Raw genomic sequence first — 15,755 nt, forward strand, 5'->3', positions numbered from 1 at the left:
AGAGTTATGTCCTCATGTTGAATATCTATGTGGGTGGGTTTTTTTTTTGCTTGTAAGAGGTCTCCAAATGACAGTGGAGCAATAAAGAAGCTTTGTGAGGATAACATTTGCAGTGAATATTGAAATTGTTTTTAAAAAGAGAAGAAAAATTCCAAATGTTTACAATTCTACAATTCACTTCGCAGACACTTTTATCCAAACACAGAGTTTTGAGTAGTGTTTAAAAACTTTTTTTTTTTTTGTTAATTTTCCTCAAAATAATACATTTTATATAGCATCCTTAAAATAAATTGTGCAAAAGTCGTATTAGAAACATTATAAGGAGTGTTTATTCTTTTGAGACAACTTTTTTTTGGGGGGGCTCAAAGAGTAGCAGCAAGTCTCTAAAAATTGAGACTTTTTGAACCCTGTTAATTAGCTCTGTATCCCTCTGAAACTGCTCAGCTCTAATGAGTATAACATGCTCCAAAGGCCATATGCTGACATACTTCTTAATGTTTTCTCTTAACTTGGCTACTGCACGACCCCCAGGGTACGAGTAAGCATGCAGGCTTACATCATTATAAAAAATAGCTCTCTTTTTTCACCCTACCCACACGAAAAGAACAAGGTGCATTTAACCAAAAATCACTTCATAGAAAAATTCCTTTTGTAGGTGGGAAAAATTACAGCTAAGTATGAACGAAAGCCTGTAATAGGTTTTTTTTAAAAATGTTACCAGCTAAATACGGTCGTACTCTTCATCGAATCAATGGTACACCATTGCTGAAGTTTTATAGACTGCCCAGGCAGCACTGTTGCTCCGCACAGACACTCCCTCTCCTCCTGGATCCCATTGTGAATGTGTGCAGTGAGCTGGCTCATTGGGTCCTCATGGTGAAAGGCCCACAGCCATTCACTCAGCGCACAGAAGCTCATTAGAACTCTATAGACACACAATTGTGGGGCTCACATTAGAAACTTCCTCCTCTGGGGCACAGACACCGCACACAAAGTGCCAGTTTGCTGCTAAGCTAAGCGCATTGTCTTCCTGATTCATAGAGCCTGGCCCTCCATTCACGATATTAAGTTCGAGTGGTGGAATATCAATTGCGTGTGCAATGGGCCGGTATCTTTTTAAGAGCTTTAGTGGGGTTAAAAAAAAGGAGAGAAAAGGGATCTCAGCCGGTCTGCAGAGTACTGGCTTTCAACAGGGCCATTGTGAGGATTCTGAAAGAAGGGACCCCCGTTTTTTTCCCTCCATTTCCAAAAAAGAGATGGACATCAAATAAATTCACATGAACTTGCTTCAGGGTGTTTCCAAGACCTACTGTTTAAGAATAGCCTAATTATACCTCCCTCTCCTGGAGAGCTCTTTTGGAATTCTGGCTAATTACTAAGTGGTGAATCTTAATGATGATACGCTCTTTGCTATGCCTTTTAAGATTTGCACAAATTCATGTGAGACCGCTTCTTCTATCTGAAATATCAATGAGCAGAGAAATATATGGTTTTAACAAGAGTGGACGATTTGCAAGCATGATGTAATTTTCAGGGGGTTGTTACAACTTTTACATTTACCTCACATTCTCAACTGTCCCTGAAAGACTCATTCGAGTGTGAAGAAAGCAAGAGTGTATGAATAAACTAGGACTAGCACTAAATGTTATCGCATAAAACACCTTGACAACAATCAGGGTCATGTTTAAAGAACTGTAAGAGTTTATAAGAGCACTAAAGAGCAGCAAACAAATGGCTCTGCACATAACAAAAAGCGGCGGGGGACTTTCATAGCCACTGGTCTATGTGCACCATGTTAAACACACTCACTATACACAAAAGTAGAAAGTGCACACAGACAGACTCGCTAACACTCATCATGTGACAGAGCGCTATGGCCTTCTCCACCAGTCTGAGGAATAAAACCTCAAATTTGATTACAAGCAACCTTTGGCTCCCTGGCCACCACACAATAGGCTGAGCTGTCTGGGCCAATTTCCATGCTCAGCATGAGGTAACTACACGCGCAGAGCGGCGCTCACAGCCACCCTCCTGCACAGCCCAGCAGACTGGATATGCCTGTTTACTGTGCCTAAACTCTACGTCCGTCGCCCCTCTTGTTGGACTTTCTATTATGATGTTGAGGATCATTAGTTGCAGTGTGAAAGGTTACACAAGCCTCTCGTTGGACGTGTTTGTACCGAAACATCTTGACATGTGTGTGTGTATGTGTGTGTCTCTGTGTTTCCTTTTTTTTTTAACTTACAGTTGCAACTTTCTAATGCATCATGAGAAACTACAATCAAGCCTTGCACTGGCGGACTGTCTAAGTGGTTAAGTGTGCTGCATGAGGAGCTTCATAGATCTCTCAGATCTAAATCCTACTTAAACGGTGCTGTTCATGTAAAAAAATTTTACAAGTTTTTTTTAAAAGTTTGAAACCTGTCAAACTAATGCCACCAAATGTTAGCAAAATGAACAAATGAGAAAAGAATGGTTGAACTCCGAAAACAATTTTGCCAATGACGTATTTTCAACAAATTAATTAATTTGTGCTGTTATGCTGTATATTGATAGTTTTCTAAGGGCACAGTGTCAGAACTGTCAACCTGCAAGTATCATGTATGTTACTTCATCAGCGTAAGACTTGATGTAGAAAATTTTAAAGCATATAATCTATAAAAGGAAGCTTAGTATGAATTACTTATACAAACCATTACAAAAAAAACACCCTTTGAAAATCAAGGAAAATGCATTCTTTTAGTTGAGAACTATAATCAATTAGATAAGTCAAATAACCTAATCCTTCAAGGCAATGTAAGCGGATGTTAATTTTTAGAAAAAAATAGTTTCCATCAGCACTTTTCCTGAGAATTTTGAGGAGAACGTTTGTAAGTTTGTTTTAAAATGTGATTACAATACATTTTTAGCGTATCTTTATTTAAAATGTCATTTACGTTTTTTAAGAATCTGCCATTAAAAGAAAGCCTGTTGAGCAATGTTTCTAAAATGAAATGGAGGGAAACGCCACACTGCAAATGCGCTGCTCACGGGTTTGTATGAGGCACAATGGGAGGCTGGAGAAAGGAGAAAACTATTTACTACTGCAGAGGACTGTTTGGTGCATGTTAAACTTTGGCCAGCAGTCCATTGTCTCTCATGTCTATCATTTAATAGGCTAGTTGACATAATGAATGAGCCAGACCCACCTTCTGCCACACCAGAAAGGACCCCAGCCTTATCTGAATTGAGAAGCACATTAGAGCCACTCAGCCAATCAGGACACAGCACAGTGGCAAAGTGCAGGCCCAAAAGAGGAAGAGTAGAGAACTTTTGTTTTCCTCAGTGTTTAATGAAGTTGGCCTGGTCACTCGAGAAGGGATTAAAGGAGAATTTAGTGTCACTGAGCTGTGACTGTTGAAGAGGGCACTCAAGTGTTCGGGTCACTGTGTGAACAGCATGGTCTCAGTCCAGAGCTGCACCAGGAGGAATATGGCTGGCTCTCCTCCGGCGCTGCCAGGCTTCGGAAACTCAGGAAAGAGTTTTCTTATTGACAATCTGCTGCAGTCTCAGACTCCTTCTGCTCGTCAGGAAGGGACGGCAGGTGGATACCTGAGACTAGCAGCCTGTGAACATCTGAGGAGGACCTGGGGTTGTGAGCACGGAGCCTACAAAAGCCAGGCCCAGAGTCCTCAGCAGGTGAAAGATTTAGGACGACCGCTTCTACAACACTCAGGTAAACAATTTTTTTTTTTTTAATTAAAACATGTTTTTAAAACAAAATGTGACACATCTAGACTTTTGATTGACATATTTGTTTGGGTTTTATCAAGAATTTCCTCAAATATATGTATTTATTTATTTTCTAAGTTATTGGGTCACCTTAAGTTGGCTGTAAATGCTGTTTAAGTTTTAAAATGTTTCCATTTAAAGACAAGCAATTTGTTGAATATTTGTGTATCTAGAATTTTACTTTTGTTGATTATATGCTTTATAAGATATTTCAAATCTTCAGGATGTAATTTCAAACATATCTAATTTATCTTAATCAAGTAGAGTTGTAGGCCATTGAATGTCCTCCATTTCTTTCACATACTTTTTAACCACGCATTTATGTTCACTACCTATGCAAAGAAAAACTCACAGGCCTCTTCTTATAAATGAAAACTTTAAGAACTAATTTAAATTTCACTTCTGTGTGGAAATTAAATTATGCTCATCAAGGCAGACTCATTTAAGTTACAATTCACAGCATTTTTCTTTTTATATCATCCATGGATTAATGGTATTTTGTTTACTATAAAATCAAATTTTCAAAACAAAATAATAAAAAAAAATACCTCAGAATTGTTTAAAATTTTATCACAAGTCAATTGTTTACTGTCTTGACAAAGAATAAAATAACAGCAAAGGGGGGCATGGGTAAACAAACCATAAAAGTTGAATTATAAACTGTGAGCTAAAGAATTTATGAAGTTTCTAAATGTAGCATTCGTTAATTAAAGCTACTTTATTTTTCAGTTAATTCGTTTGAAACCAAATATAGTTTGCCTCTTAGATGGGTAGTCTTAAAATCAAATTAAGCAGGTATAACTTCCAAAATGTAAATGATATTCATGCATTACCTTAAGCTTAACACCATTGTAAAGAAAAACACTGAGATCGAAGGGAAACAACTGTAAAACTAAGAAAGTAGAACTACAAACAGGCAGTGGTCCAGGTACAGTGCCTTGTGTGTTATATCTTTCTCACCTGGTTACTATCCACCCATATCTGACTGTTACTATCTATCACTGCAGGTGTACTGAGCAGTGTTTTCCTGCAAAGCCCGCAGTATCTGCTGGCATGCTGCGGTGGGTCCAGCCCCCCTCCTGTCTTCTCCAGTGAGTGTTTTATGCCTCATCAGCAATGCCTCAGCTCCTCTCTAAGCATTAGCAGCAGGGTCTCCCATGCTCTCCACAGCTAATTACTGATGCAATGCCAAAGAGCTAATTCTCTGCTCAACTCTGCACAGCTCTATTCATAACCATTCACGGCTGTTTAGGATGGGGAAGAGGGGTGGGTTGCAAGGCTTTTAAGATTCCCTGGGGCCCCCTATTTTGTACTTGCAAATGCACACTTTTACTAGTGCAAATATGCAAAGCCAATAAACATCTTGTCTTCTGTCATATTAAGACTAGAATAAGCAGATGTGGATTCTTACTGCTGAGCAAGGCAGAGTTTTCAAAGCTTGATCATTTTATTTAATCGTGAATCACAAAAACTTTTAATACATTTCCATCTTGAGTAGTATTTGAAAAAATCCAGAAAACCCAAAATTGCAGCACATTTAAAAAAACATGTATTCGGAACTATACTTGGAATTTTGTATTTCATATAATGTAAAACTTTCTTGATACCATGAGTACAACATCATACCCTATTAGTATTGATAAGACTAGCAGCTGTCATACAATGGCATTGTCCAACAGCAATTGGAAGTTATTAGTTGCAGCAACCTAAGATGCCTGTCAAATGTTGTTGAAAATAGCACAAATCAAAAAGCCCTCATCCCACAGGTCCCAGGAGTCCTCTTATTGGGTTGACACTTTCCCACAGTGCCCAGCAACATAACAATGCCAAGTCTGGCCGTGACCAATTGGCACTTTCACTCCACCATCCACACGCGACCTTACTGCAATTTTTCACTGCAGCAATGAACTCCGTTTAGCACAAAAAACTTGCCCATTTCTCTACAGAAGAGGGTTGGACCAGGAACATCCCCCAGCCATTGTATGGCTAAAGAGCTTGGTTCACTGACCCCCCTCCTTTCTCCTGTCCTTCAACTCTCATTCCTGCCCATTGGAGAGTTCTTGACTAGGACATAAAGCCTTCAATGAAAGTGACTTTTATAGACTTATTCGAGCTCATCTTCACATACAAACTGGCTTCATACCTGCAAGTGAAAAGATTTAGTGTTGGGCCACTGAGCGATCGAGTAATGGCATTTCCATTGAACTGCTCCATTGTTGGTATCCCACAGGGCTCTATAGTTGTCCCACTAGGGTAGACACACACGATGCCCAGGAATGACCTGGTAATCAGCTATTTAAGTCAAAGCCATTGAGTCCCAATAGAGAATTGAGAAGCATGTCCAAACCGGTTATGTGCTCCCTAGAGGTGGTCTATGTGGAGATTTGTCGTACAGCTTAAAAAGGCAACATTGAATGGATTGGATAAATAGTTCCACTTGACTTTTGTTGTGAGTGCACCTGTGAGTGAAGTAGCGTGGGATTGCTCCTCACAGTTCATCAAATCCCTTTTTCTCAGCTGAGGTGGCTTTCTATTCTCTTTAGTCACCCCCAGTTGGTTAAATTGGACAAATAGAGAAAAAAAGAAATCAAAAGTGAGTGATAGAGTGAATGTGACAACAACAGGCATGATCTTTGGTTGTAAAGGACAGGAAATGTGATGTGGTTGGTAAAGTGTAACTATTGTGTGTATAGTAGGGATTGTCTCTTTAAATAACAATTGTCTAAATCATGAAACAATTGGGGAAATGATACAGAGCCAGATTAACCAATAGTGTGCTTTTGTGTCTCAAGTCACCACACAAAATATCTAATTTTCCTGAATACTTATTGAACTACCACTTTCATGTCATGCTTTATATTGTCAATGGGTATAACTACTCAATGACACATACTCAACTGATTTGACATTGACAATTTGGGAAAACAAACTAAAATTGTATTTTCTCTTTGATTTATGTTGCAGAGGGGGCAAATATTCGAATGTGGTCTACTGATATAAGTCATAAATCGCGCAGGGGAATCCTTAGGAGGGCTGTGTTCTCTGAAGAACAACGGAAGGAACTGGAGAGGACTTTTCGGAGACAAAAATACATCAGCAAGACAGACCGGAACAAACTGGCAGCTGATCTCAGTCTTAAGGAGTCACAGGTAATTTGAGCAAGAGTTACCACTTTTCTTTAACCAAATTATCTATGTATATCCTGTGTGTTTATGAGGCCAATGGCTGTTAGCCATTTTTTATTTTAGGGATACGATGTCAAAGGGGGAGAGTGGTAATGGTAATAAAACAAACAATTCCCCATTATTCATTATCCAGAACTGTTCATGAACAAATATTAATCCCACAATGTGACCATCAAAGAAACAGCAGGGCTATGAAGGTCAGAGAAACCTGCATTAGCTAAGTGTATACAATGTTAACAACGATCCCCATATTAGTGCGGAGTGTCTTCATTCTAGACTAAGATGACACACAAAGGCTAAAATAAATAAAACTATTAATCCATTTAGCATTTGTAGGACTGAAGTGGTGCATATAGATAGACAGAATCTGCCACAACTAGATGTATGCCACTAACAAGGGTTAAAATGGATGGACTTAAGAAATTGAAGTAAAATGCCTCTCTATGCTTCCATCTTTTAAAGGTCAAGATTTGGTTCCAGAACCGTCGAATGAAGTGGAGGAACTGTAAGGAGAAGGAGGTTCATAACACCCGCTCCCCAATGGATGAGCTCATGGCTCAAGGTCTTGCTCAAGAAGAGGATGAGCCATCACAGAATCACACGGATGGAAAAACAGAGAGATCAAAGCAACAGAAGAGTGACAGGGACACATGAGAAATATGAAGGACTATCAAATTGACAAAAATCTGTAAAGAGGCTACATGGTGATAATTTTAAAATATGAGGATGTAATACACTGTGTGTGAAACTAACGATGATATTATTAACTTTTCAAAGAATCTAATCATTTTGCTGCATCATAAATGTAATGAGGTGGAACTGCTGCATTATCCTCGTCATAGTGTGTTCCACTGGTTCAGTAGGCAATTTATTGGTTCATATGCTGACAATTTCAAGGAAAAAATCCCATTGTAAAAAATGTGATTCCAAGCAGTTAAAAATACAAATGAGTCACCTAATCTAATGTGTTTACATATAAGCAATTTTTTATGTTTTGTGAAGCTTTACACTAATGCTCATTATAAAAAGATTTGAGTCAAAATTTTGCCTGATATACTGTATTTTGTAAATATTTTTCCATGATCTTGAATGCCTGAATTAACTGTAAATAAAATGTTTTTAATTCCTGATTCCCATATTGCTTATTTTTACAATGTTGGTCAAAACTATTTACATGTTGATGAGCACTAAACTAAAACTACCATTCAGAAAATGTGCAGAGCGTGTGCTCCCCATTAACAAAAACAGGACCAGAACAATGTTAGGGTTCAAGATACGTATTTATTTTTTTAACCTTTCATGCTCAATGTACAAAATGGAGAAAAAAATAACTAAAACAATAACTTTAAAAAAAAATCATAATGCCTTGCTTTAAATGCATTACATGGATGTCAGAACCTACAATTAGAACATGATGTGAAAAACAAACATGATGACTGAAACAATATCACTGCTAAATAACCAAGAAATTAAAGATTCCAAACAAGACTGCTTTGCTACCAGTATTATTATGTTTTTGAAAAGTGCACTTAACAGTCCAGTGCAGGGAGGGTAGTGCACTTCAGTATTCTGAGATAATTTTTGACTTTGTTAGAGTCTCTGCGAAAGCAATAGAGGAGGACATGATGGTCCATCGAGGTGACTTCTCCTTTTTCGTAGAAGTAAAAGGCAGAAGAGGGGGGCAGAGTCTCAGGAATGGTGTAACCTACATAGTTACCAAGTACTCCCAATAACTTCATCTGTGGTGGATAGAAAAAAAAAAAATCTTTCAAAAAAACAGTAAGTCACATATCTAAAGTATAATAACAATACCCAGTCAAAATATAATATGGTGTTATTCAAATAATAATATATTTACTGTACGATTAAACCACACAACACATCATACTCAGCAACCATTAGTGGATCCTTACTTTCTCCGCCATTTTGGCCACTCCATCCCTCAGCTCATGCACCATATCACTTATCTCCAGTGCCTTATTGGAGCTGTAGTGGTTGAAGTCTTGATTCTGATCCTGAGACATGCTGCGGTAGAGTTGTGAGAGGGGGTCTTCCCAGGCCCCCAGTAGCCTCAGAATCACCTCTGTCAGCTGGTCCCTCTGTACATTAAAACAAAGAGTTGACTAACTCCACCGTTCTTTATTGTGGAAGATTTAAGACACTGATCACAAACTAGTTCACCTCAGTGTGCAATGTTTGAATTGTGTATTGATAAATTATGTTTGACATTATACATTTTCTGTAACTCTACATCATTGCACATGAGGGAAACCAATGGTTTGCTTGAAATATGTTAAATTGCATGACGTGAATTAGTTAAGTTAAAAGCTCAACTAGGGACAAGAGTTGGAAATTAGCAATAGCTATATACTCTTTATGCAGGACATCAGTTTCATGCTCTGTATAAAATTCAAACCTTATTCAGAGCACAATGCATAAATTGTGAAAAGTGAAACTGAATACAGGAATGCTCACCCCTAGCCTTTGTGCATTTTCTTTATCTGCTGGAGTCATTATGCCATATGTGTGGCACTTTCGTTTTCCTAAGAAATTCTTGCTTGGAAAGAAATATTGCTCCTATGAAGACAAACAAATATCAAACGGATTAAAATTAGAAATGGCTCACTCAAAAATGTGTAACTGATGTTAAATAAACTGAGGTACAAGTGTGATGAATGAGCGTAATGAGAAACAAAGCTACTCACGAACTCAGAGTGCAGATCACTGGAGATGCCGTGCACTCTTGAAGACTGTTGTATGACCCTATTAAAGAGATCCGCCAAGGAAGGAACATGGCATCCAGCCTGTCCAGAGGGACAGACTGGGGAAGTCCCAGCCCTCATGGAAAGCTCCAGGTAAACCAGTATAAGAACAGCAAAAAGATCTAAAGGAAGAAATGTGTTGCCATTGATATATTATGAACAAAAGCTCTAAAATTAGTTTTTTTATCTTGCCATCTTACCCTTTTTCATGGTTCCTTTCTTGCAGCTGAGCACCAGATGATGAGTAGAAGGCTTTTTTCTTTCCAGAGCAAAAGTTGCAGAAGCTCGCTCATACAATGATGATGTTTCCAATTAAACAAATTGGTTTATAAAGGAAAATGATACTGGTTATTCTCTGTGTACGTCATACAATATGCTTGGTTTAGTTCTCTATTCAGCCGAGAGAAGACCGATTTAACCCAGGCAGAAAAGAGTCTATACAATTAGTATAGTAAGCTGGACCAGACTCTGTCTCTCCCTCCACCCTGAAGCACTGTGCTGATCAGCTGTCTCCAGTCTTTACAGACATTTTTAACAGCTCATTGGAGACATGCCATGTGCCAGCCTGCCCTCCTCCACCATCATCCCTGTCCCCAAAAAGCCAAGGACCACAGGACTTAATGACTTCAGACCCGTCGCCCTGACCTGTGGTGATGAAGTCTTTTGAGCGCCTTGTGCTCTCCCACCTCAAAGACATCACAGACCCTCTCCTGGACCGCCTGCAGTTCGCCTACAGAGCCAACAGGTCTGTGGATGATGCTGTCAACCAGGCCCTCCACCTCATCCTCAAGCATCTGGACTCAGCGGGAACCTACGGCAGGATCCTGTTTGTGGATTTCAGCTCTGCTTTCAATACAATAATCACGGCTCTGCTCCAGGACAAGCTCTCCCAGCTGAACGTGCCCGAGTCCACCTGCAGGTGGATCACAGACTTCCTGTCTGACAGGAGACAGCAGGTGAAGCTGGTGAAGAATGTCTCGGACAGCAGGACTATCAGCACTGGCTCCCCTCAGGGTTGCCTTCTTTGTCCTCTGCTACTACTACTACTTCAGGAAAAATGCAGCCGCCCCCAGCCCCATCACCATCGATGAAACCACGGTGTCTACTGTGGAGACTTTCTGCTTCCTGGGGACCATCGTCACCCAGGACCTCAAGTGGGAGCTGAACATCACCTCCCTCATCAAGCAAGGACAGCAGAGGATGTACTTCCTGCGGCAGCTGAAGAAGTTCAACCTGCCAAAGACCATAATGGTTCACTTCTACACTGCCATCATTGAGTCCATCCTCTCCTCCTCCATCACAGTCTGGTACGCTGCAGCCACAGCAATGGACAAGTGCAGGCTGCAGCGCATCATCCGCTCTGCTGAGAAGGTGATTGGCTGCAACCTGCCATCTCTCCGCGACCTGTACACCTCCAGGACCTTGAGGCGTGCAGGTAAGATTGTGGCCGACCCCTCTCACCCCGCACATGGACTGTTTGGGACTCTGGCAAGAGGCTGCGGTCCATCAAGACCAAAACCTCTCGCCACAAGAGCAGTTTCTTCCCCTCTGCTGTCAGCCTGATGAACAATGTGCCTGCCCTCCACCCTCCTTCCACATAACCCAGACTCTCATCAGCCCCACAGTCAGTAAAACATCAAAGTAATGTGAATGCTGAACTGTTCTTTATGCGTTACATTAACGCCCACTGGACTTTAAAAATGTATCTTCCTTACATACACCATTCTCATAGTCCACTGCACAGCTCCAACATTGCACCTGTTGTGCATTTTGTGCTTTTTATTTTTTATATTTTACATTTTTAAATTCTCTTTTATATATTGTAATAGCTTCTTATACTGTATTATTTAAGTTGTTGCTAGTTCTGCTTAATTCCCTTGTTAATTGTTTAGCACCAATACACCAAGTGCAATTCCTTGTATGTGTAAATGTACTTAATGGCAATAAAACCAGATTCTGATTCTGATTAAGACCAGAAATCTCTCTTTAAAGTCATCAAAATAGTTTCTTAGATATATAAAAACAATGTTTTCGTTGCGCTCAGCTCTTTATTATAGCTCTCTGTTGTTCTAACTGTTCCCAAAAATGTGTCAAGATGTTTCTCGTGCTTTAGCAGTGGATTTTTTAATTTTTTTATATGTATAAAGATTATAAATACTGAAGGGCATTTTGAATTTTTGTATATTTTTCATACCACAAGACAGCTAAATACATGTCTGGAGCACAAGATAATAAAAACAGAGTAGTAGAGTAAAAGCTCATCGTTTAGCTTTTTTGCTCAGTAGTGAAAACAAGGCTGTTCAGATGCAAAGTGAGTGATTCATCTGCTCGTTAACGCTACATAAGGTCAGTAACACGGTTCGTCTACTGTGAGTACAGTCATGAGTCATTGAATAAACTACACTTAATCAGAGCAATGTTTAAGATAATGGCATAGCTAATTCAACTATAATTCATTTTTAAGACAAAATGTGGTTCACTTCATGAGTGAAAGTGAATGCATGAATCGTTGGAAGCATTTAGTTTTTCATGGTCTCTAAAAACTTTCAGTACTTGTGATGACAAGGTCTACTCTACAACAGTGAAGCAGTTCTCTGCATCTCTGTTGGAGTGCCACCTTGTGGTGAAATGAGTAAAGAGAGCAGCAGATTTTAGAGAAGTCACTCACGATCCTCCTCCCATGATGTTATGATGAAATTAATTGTTGACTCCATGTCCACATAGACGTTAGAGAAGCAGTAGAGTTAGAATAATTCTTAGTAAATAAATACAAATTGACAAGGTATGATTCCACATAACAAATAGTTTATTGTCATCTTTTCCATGCATATAAAAAAAGATGTCATAAATACATCAATATCCTTATAGAAAATAGAATTTACAATCAATTTACATTACTTAATATTATTTACAGGTTTGAGTGCATTCTATTACTGTGTGCTGTCAGAGCAGGGATGAGGTAGTGAGTGTCTGAGGGATGCAAAGGGTTTCTATGTGTGAGTCCAGCTCTGTTCTTCCATTGATTTACATTAGGCCTACTTTATAACTTCTCACACCCAATGCCAAGAATCTCTCCATCTCAAACTCCATCCAAGGTTTTTTTCTTAAATCAAGCATGTGTTAGGTGTGGAATCAAATAGGCTTTTTTCCCCATTTGCGATTCTACACTTCAAACACAGATCCGGATCTTTAGATTGTTTAAATTCAACATCTGTGGTGCTTCCACTTACGAGTGGCCACTGCAATGTTGGCATCCTTTTTGTGCCAAGGGAAGAGGTTGGTGAGAGCGAGGGTGCCGTCAGGCTGCACAGAACCAGTCAACACGTAAAGCTGTGATCGTCCCGGGCGCACAAGAACACCTGCACATCGGAGGTTGATAAGGAGCCACTGCTGGAGAAGATGCCGAGTGTCATAAGGCAGCAGAGGGCCCTGCCGGATAAACTCCACGAGGCCATCAATCTCAAACTCTGGCTCTCCTGTGGGGAGGCGATGGCGATGAATTTTGGCAGTCACAGCTGCGGAAAAGAGAAGGAAAATTAATTAATAATCTGGTTTGAAACACACTAACAACAAAACATGGACAATCAAGATAAACTGTACAGTAACAAAACAGAGCTTACTGAAAGAATTCAAAGACCTACCAAAGTCATGCAGGCAGAAAGCATCCAGGACTGTCTTCATTGTTGGGCCTTCTTCCACAGCAGGGCAGTTCTGGCAGGCAGGTTTTGGCAAGTCTGTAATAATAAATAAAACATAGTTTAATAAAACAGTCAGGCCTATAAAGCAACTGTATGTAATTGGCAAGAACAATATTTTTCCTCAAATGGGTTTACAAGGCACCAGAGTAAAAGAGAGCTTGTATAACTGGTTTGTAGTCCATGCTTACCTTTGGCAAAGTGACTAAATTTAGCATGGGGAACTAGGCACATGTCTTCCTCGGCAGGAAAGCGGTCACAATCTAGTGCCTCAGGCCAAGGGTGACCCTGGCAGGCGAGCACCGGGGCACAGCTGTCTCTGACTGCCACACACAGACTTCGGCAAGGCTGGATAAAACTGGAGAGAAATAAAGCGGAAATGTTATACAGTGATATGTGCAGAGGATTTCACAGGAGAAAAAAAGGGGGAAAAAAAGAATAAAAAGAAATGTAAAATGTCCTTACGTGTCAAGACAGACAGGGGCAATGAGGGAGCAGAGGAAGGCCTGAGCTTGAGGATGGCAGCCTGTCTGCAACAGGGGCCTCCAGTCCTCTGAACGAGGCACCACTTCAGCTTCCAGGTTACTGTGACCTAAAAAGTTGGGCAGCCGCATCTCAGTGTATCCAACATCTTTGCAGACTTTCATCTGGTTGGGGATAGTGACACAGCGAGTGGACTGGCCCATGTCGAATGCCATTAAAGGACACGCCATAGCCAGGAGAACCAGAGTGAAGAATACAGCCATATTGCAGGGTTTCCAAATCCAGAGAGTCGACGAGGAAGATAATTAGCTTTTTCTGAAGTTACTTGTTGTCTGAGTCTCTCCTCTCTTCGAATGGCTTTGTAGGCACTGCTGCAAGCTTTATATACAGCAAGGTCAGCCAGCCCCATCAGTCTGCAAGTCTGTTATCAACTACCTATCAAAGACGCAGAGACGATGCATTTGGAGACAACGGCTTGTTTTGTGATGGCTGCAGACGGGGGGGGGGGGGGGGGGGGGCAGTGAGCAGATGAAGGCTCTTTGTAAGGGGGAATAAGGGAGGGGGGACAATCACAGCCAAGCTTTCACTGAATGGAGCCTAGTTACATAAGGCTGAATGGACTTCATTCCCCCAACCATAAACCTCTGGGATCCAAAATTAATAAAGAGGGCACCTCATGGAAAAAATGTGTTCTTGTTTTTCTAAATCAATTACTGCTACTACTTTGCACAGTGATTGTTATATTTGCCTCAGTTGCTGAATCTGTTTATTTAGTTTGCTCAATTCATACACAGTAAGTGAAAGATTAAGTGAGACCCTTTTTGAACCTACATACATTTAAAGAAATAACTTAAAAAGACACTTGGCAAAGGTTCAGACAGTCTCTCAGATATGTCTCATGAAAAGAAAACTCAGGTTTTCTGCAGACAGACAGGCAGTCTCCTTCACATTGTTGGTCTCTTTCATGTGTCCTAGCTTTCTAATTGGAGGGTTTCATCTGCACAGCCTCCGGTTCTAATTAACTAAGCTTCGTTTCTTCTGGCTCACCTGGCTTTGATCTGCCAATAACTATCTCAGATCCACATGCAAAATACTGTTAGCCAACCAATTCTGCCGTTTGATACAGCAGCAGCTACACTATTTTAGATGAGATCATCCTCTGCAGAACAAAGCACTAAGATAAACACTATTATCTGCTATACAGGCTTTAACAAAATGCAGTCAGTTTCAGTGTAATGCTGCATGTTTTACCTTTCCTACAAACATACCCATACATTTCAAAGCTTGAAGATCTGTCTTTGACATACAGACCATATGTTTTAAAAAAAATCTGTATTATTTGAGTTGTAATGATTTTAAAAAAGTTCTGTTCAGAACTTTAGGTTTGTGCTGAATTTGGCGCCCCCTGGAGACAAAGCGGAGATCTTAGCTCTTTGGTGATCTTTCCCTGTACATGCATTGGTGGTCTTTTCTTAAATAAGGAATCCCATCACACCTCCTTGAACAGTCAAATGTCTCTCTTCTTGTAAACATTTGCTGTGGAAAATGGAAACAAATAATGTTTCCTTTTGTGTTTCTAATTGTGTTGTCCGACACATACCCCGTAGCAGCAGTTACAGGCTTTAAAAAGAAACAATATAGAAATGATCAATCTTCTTCCAGTTGGTTTGGTTTTGTATGTTATAAAGAGGCATCAGAATTTGTTTCAGTCTGTTTCATAACCAACAGAAAAACTCCTCAAAGTGGCTTTAAATAAACCATCAAGAACCTAAGAAGTCTGGAACATCTGCTGTCGGGCAGACACATCAACACTCAGTCATAAAATGCCAACATACCAATCAAGACACCAGAGATCTTGT

The 15,755-nt window shown here is 40.1% G+C and overlaps 3 protein-coding genes across 3 annotated transcripts; 1 reads left to right on the forward strand and 2 right to left on the reverse strand.

Annotated features, from left to right (window-relative positions):
- The first annotated feature begins 3,305 nt into the window (after nucleotides 1–3,305).
- Nucleotides 3,306–8,086, forward strand: dbx2 (developing brain homeobox 2). The gene is made up of 4 exons (XM_061037137.1): nucleotides 3,306–3,715; nucleotides 4,779–4,862; nucleotides 6,736–6,920; nucleotides 7,419–8,086. The coding sequence occupies exons 1-4, from the start codon at nucleotides 3,439–3,441 to the stop codon at nucleotides 7,608–7,610; spliced, it is 738 nt and encodes a 245-aa protein (XP_060893120.1). The 5' UTR covers nucleotides 3,306–3,438; the 3' UTR covers nucleotides 7,611–8,086.
- A 290-nt stretch (nucleotides 8,087–8,376) lies between these two features.
- LOC132973484 (prolactin-like) lies at nucleotides 8,377–9,928 on the reverse strand. Its single transcript, XM_061036975.1, has 5 exons — nucleotides 9,919–9,928; nucleotides 9,662–9,840; nucleotides 9,432–9,533; nucleotides 8,870–9,055; nucleotides 8,377–8,695 (listed from the first exon to the last, which is right to left on the reverse strand). The coding sequence occupies exons 1-5, from the start codon at nucleotides 9,926–9,928 to the stop codon at nucleotides 8,486–8,488; spliced, it is 687 nt and encodes a 228-aa protein (XP_060892958.1). The 3' UTR covers nucleotides 8,377–8,485.
- Nucleotides 9,929–12,512: 2,584 nt separating this feature from the next.
- Nucleotides 12,513–14,227, reverse strand: szl (sizzled). The gene is made up of 4 exons (XM_061037138.1): nucleotides 13,879–14,227; nucleotides 13,605–13,771; nucleotides 13,360–13,452; nucleotides 12,513–13,233 (listed from the first exon to the last, which is right to left on the reverse strand). The coding sequence occupies exons 1-4, from the start codon at nucleotides 14,157–14,159 to the stop codon at nucleotides 12,923–12,925; spliced, it is 852 nt and encodes a 283-aa protein (XP_060893121.1). The 5' UTR covers nucleotides 14,160–14,227; the 3' UTR covers nucleotides 12,513–12,922.
- Nucleotides 14,228–15,755: the final 1,528 nt, after the last annotated feature.

The sequence above is a fragment of the Labrus mixtus genome, chromosome 4 (genome assembly GCF_963584025.1).
Source record: "Labrus mixtus chromosome 4, fLabMix1.1, whole genome shotgun sequence".
Classification (NCBI taxonomy): domain Eukaryota; kingdom Metazoa; phylum Chordata; class Actinopteri; order Labriformes; family Labridae; genus Labrus; species Labrus mixtus.